We start from the raw sequence: 2,407 nt of genomic DNA on the forward strand, positions 1-2,407 counted from the left end.
GTGAACGAACTTGCACCTCTTTCCCTCTCAGCTTTCCTTTTCCTCAAAAAACGCCTGGAACTGAGTCCTGGTCATCTGTTCAGGGCATAGTAGTTCTCAGAGCCATAGGAGTAGCTTCGTGACACACGAGAATGTTGATGTAAGAGATCCTGGCCTAAGTCGATTTTCTGCCACTTAGGGTATGTTTTGCCTTGGAGCGTTGGCCTGAACCATTGGTTTCTTGGCATCCACATTGGGGAGGTAAGTTTTGTCTTTACTGCTTGTTTTTTTGGCCTTTATGGCCATCGAGTCCTGGTCTCTTTCGAACCACTCCTGTGAGGTACTTCAGTCTCCTGGATACAGGAGCCTTCCTCTGATAATGCCTTTCATTTCTGAATCTTGATAGGCCTTGGCTGGATTTGTCGAAAACACGCTGCATCGAGGGCACAGCATAACTCTCTCTCGCCGTCTTTGCTGCGGGATAGAAACTCGACAAGGGTTTCTCCAGCCTTGGGGTAAACCTCTTCCAAGTTTACTTCTTTCACGACGTCTGGTTCTTCGATAGCCGTGTTTTCCTCCTTTGCCTCCTCGAGTGTCAGGCCCAGATTCAGCTTCTCGGAATGTCAACCATGCCAATGTAGAAAGGTTCCACGTAGTTGGCTTCAGCTACCTGCAGTGGGTCGGAGTCAATCTTCATTTGACTTTTGGCTTTTTCGTCATAACTTGAGCCTTCTGAGTCCAATGCCCCCTGCACGAGGTCCCTGAAACGAACACATTGTGAGGTCCAATGACCAAAAAAGTTGATATTTGCAATATTTCTTCCCTTTCCTTGTTCAGGAGAAGGAAGTTTTTGGTCTTTGGGGACCACAAGCAAAACCATCAGACACAAGTATATCATAGATTGCATCACATTTGGCCACATCAAAAGTATAAGTTTTACAGCAGGAATCGTGTTCTTGGATTTTCCTCCCAAGTTTGTTTCACGTGGTTTCAATGCTTTACACACATAAGGATCCCCTGGCTGAAGTTCAGCCAGATTGACGTCATTCAAATCGACGTCCGCAGGACTTCTCGATAGACACATGGATTCTGACCTACTGAATCCGCATCTATGTACGCTACCTTCTCCTTTTTGCCACTAGTAGTCTTGGCCCTTTCCTCTGACTTTCGGCCTTTACATTCGATGTGCCTCACTCTATCTGCGAGCAAAGACATATCTCGAATATACTGAGTGTCGATCTTCTTTCTAATAGAATACTCTAGACCACCAGCGGCTAAGACAACTAGCTCGTGTCAGGAACATGGGTGAAGCATCGAGATTTAAGCATCCTAAACCTGTTTAGGTAATCATCAATAGACTCTGCTGGCTTTCTTTTGACACTAGCCAGGTCTTTCAAACTTACTTGCACTCTCCCCTAAAGAACTGTTCATGGAAAATTCTTTCCAACTGGCCCATGTACGGACTGACCTAGGAGCGAGGGTGGTGAACCAGGTAAATGCATTTTTGGTTAGAGAACTCGGGAAGTACTTCATTTTCAAATTCTCATTGATGGCTAAGTCTCCTGCTTCGATTTGTACCTGGCTATGTGTTCTACTGTGGACTCTCCTGAATCCCCTGAGAACTTAGTGAATTTGGGACCTTCCAGCCTCGAGGAAGTTCTGATTCGAGAACTTCCTCTGTAAAGGCTGACACAAAAATGGGGTCTATTCGCGAAACCCACGTTGAAACCATGTTGGTTCAACCAATTGCTCCACCACAGCAGCAACATTTTGTTGCCCCCCAGCGTTCTGGTGTCGAATTCTTTCTAGCACACCATCAGCGTGTTCTTCCCTGTTTACCATATACACATTTTGCAATGGTGGCTGCACTGCCTCGTACAAAGGGTTTGCCCTCATCTCTTGGTGTTGCGGCGCTTGATAGCGCACCGGGGCAGGGACATGTTAGGCAACGGGATTTGGTTAATCCCTGGTGCCGGTTGGACTTCGACTGGTGCCCCCAGGGCTGTCGCCAAACGATCCATCTGTCGTGCCAAATGCTGATTATTGGCATTATTATTTTGGAGCACAGGGTTGATTAGCCACCTATCTGTCGAGATAGCATGTTAACCATTTCATGGTTACTATCATCTACTTGCTGCCTAATGGCTTGAAGTGAACCATTATTCATACCTGTAGATAAATAAATTTGTGAACTAGATCAGGAATAGGGGGACTAACTCGACTTCCCAAGTTTAACATTGTTCCATTTGCCCCAAAAGGGGGTATGCTGAATGGGGAACATTTTCAGGGAACGTCGAATACGTGCCTTGTATGCCTTGCATCATAGATGTAGGCATACCATAAGGCATGTCCCTCGTAATCGTTGGAACAATTTGTGTGCTATGATGTAGATACAGGCATTCTGCAACTGCAGAAATTGCCACGTTCT

General features: G+C 46.0%; 1 protein-coding gene across 1 annotated transcript in view; it reads left to right on the forward strand.

The window, feature by feature from the left end:
- The first annotated feature begins 277 nt into the window (after positions 1–277).
- Positions 278–2,407, forward strand: part of LOC130744846 (uncharacterized) — an 8,633-nt gene continuing 6,503 nt past the window's right edge. Inside the window, exon 1 of the mRNA XM_057597008.1 lies at positions 278–319. Coding sequence (XP_057452991.1) covers positions 278–319 — 42 coding nt within the window. The remainder of the gene's footprint in view (positions 320–2,407) is intronic.

The sequence above is a fragment of the Lotus japonicus genome, chromosome 3 (assembly GCF_012489685.1).
Source record: "Lotus japonicus ecotype B-129 chromosome 3, LjGifu_v1.2".
NCBI lineage: Eukaryota > Viridiplantae > Streptophyta > Magnoliopsida > Fabales > Fabaceae > Lotus > Lotus japonicus.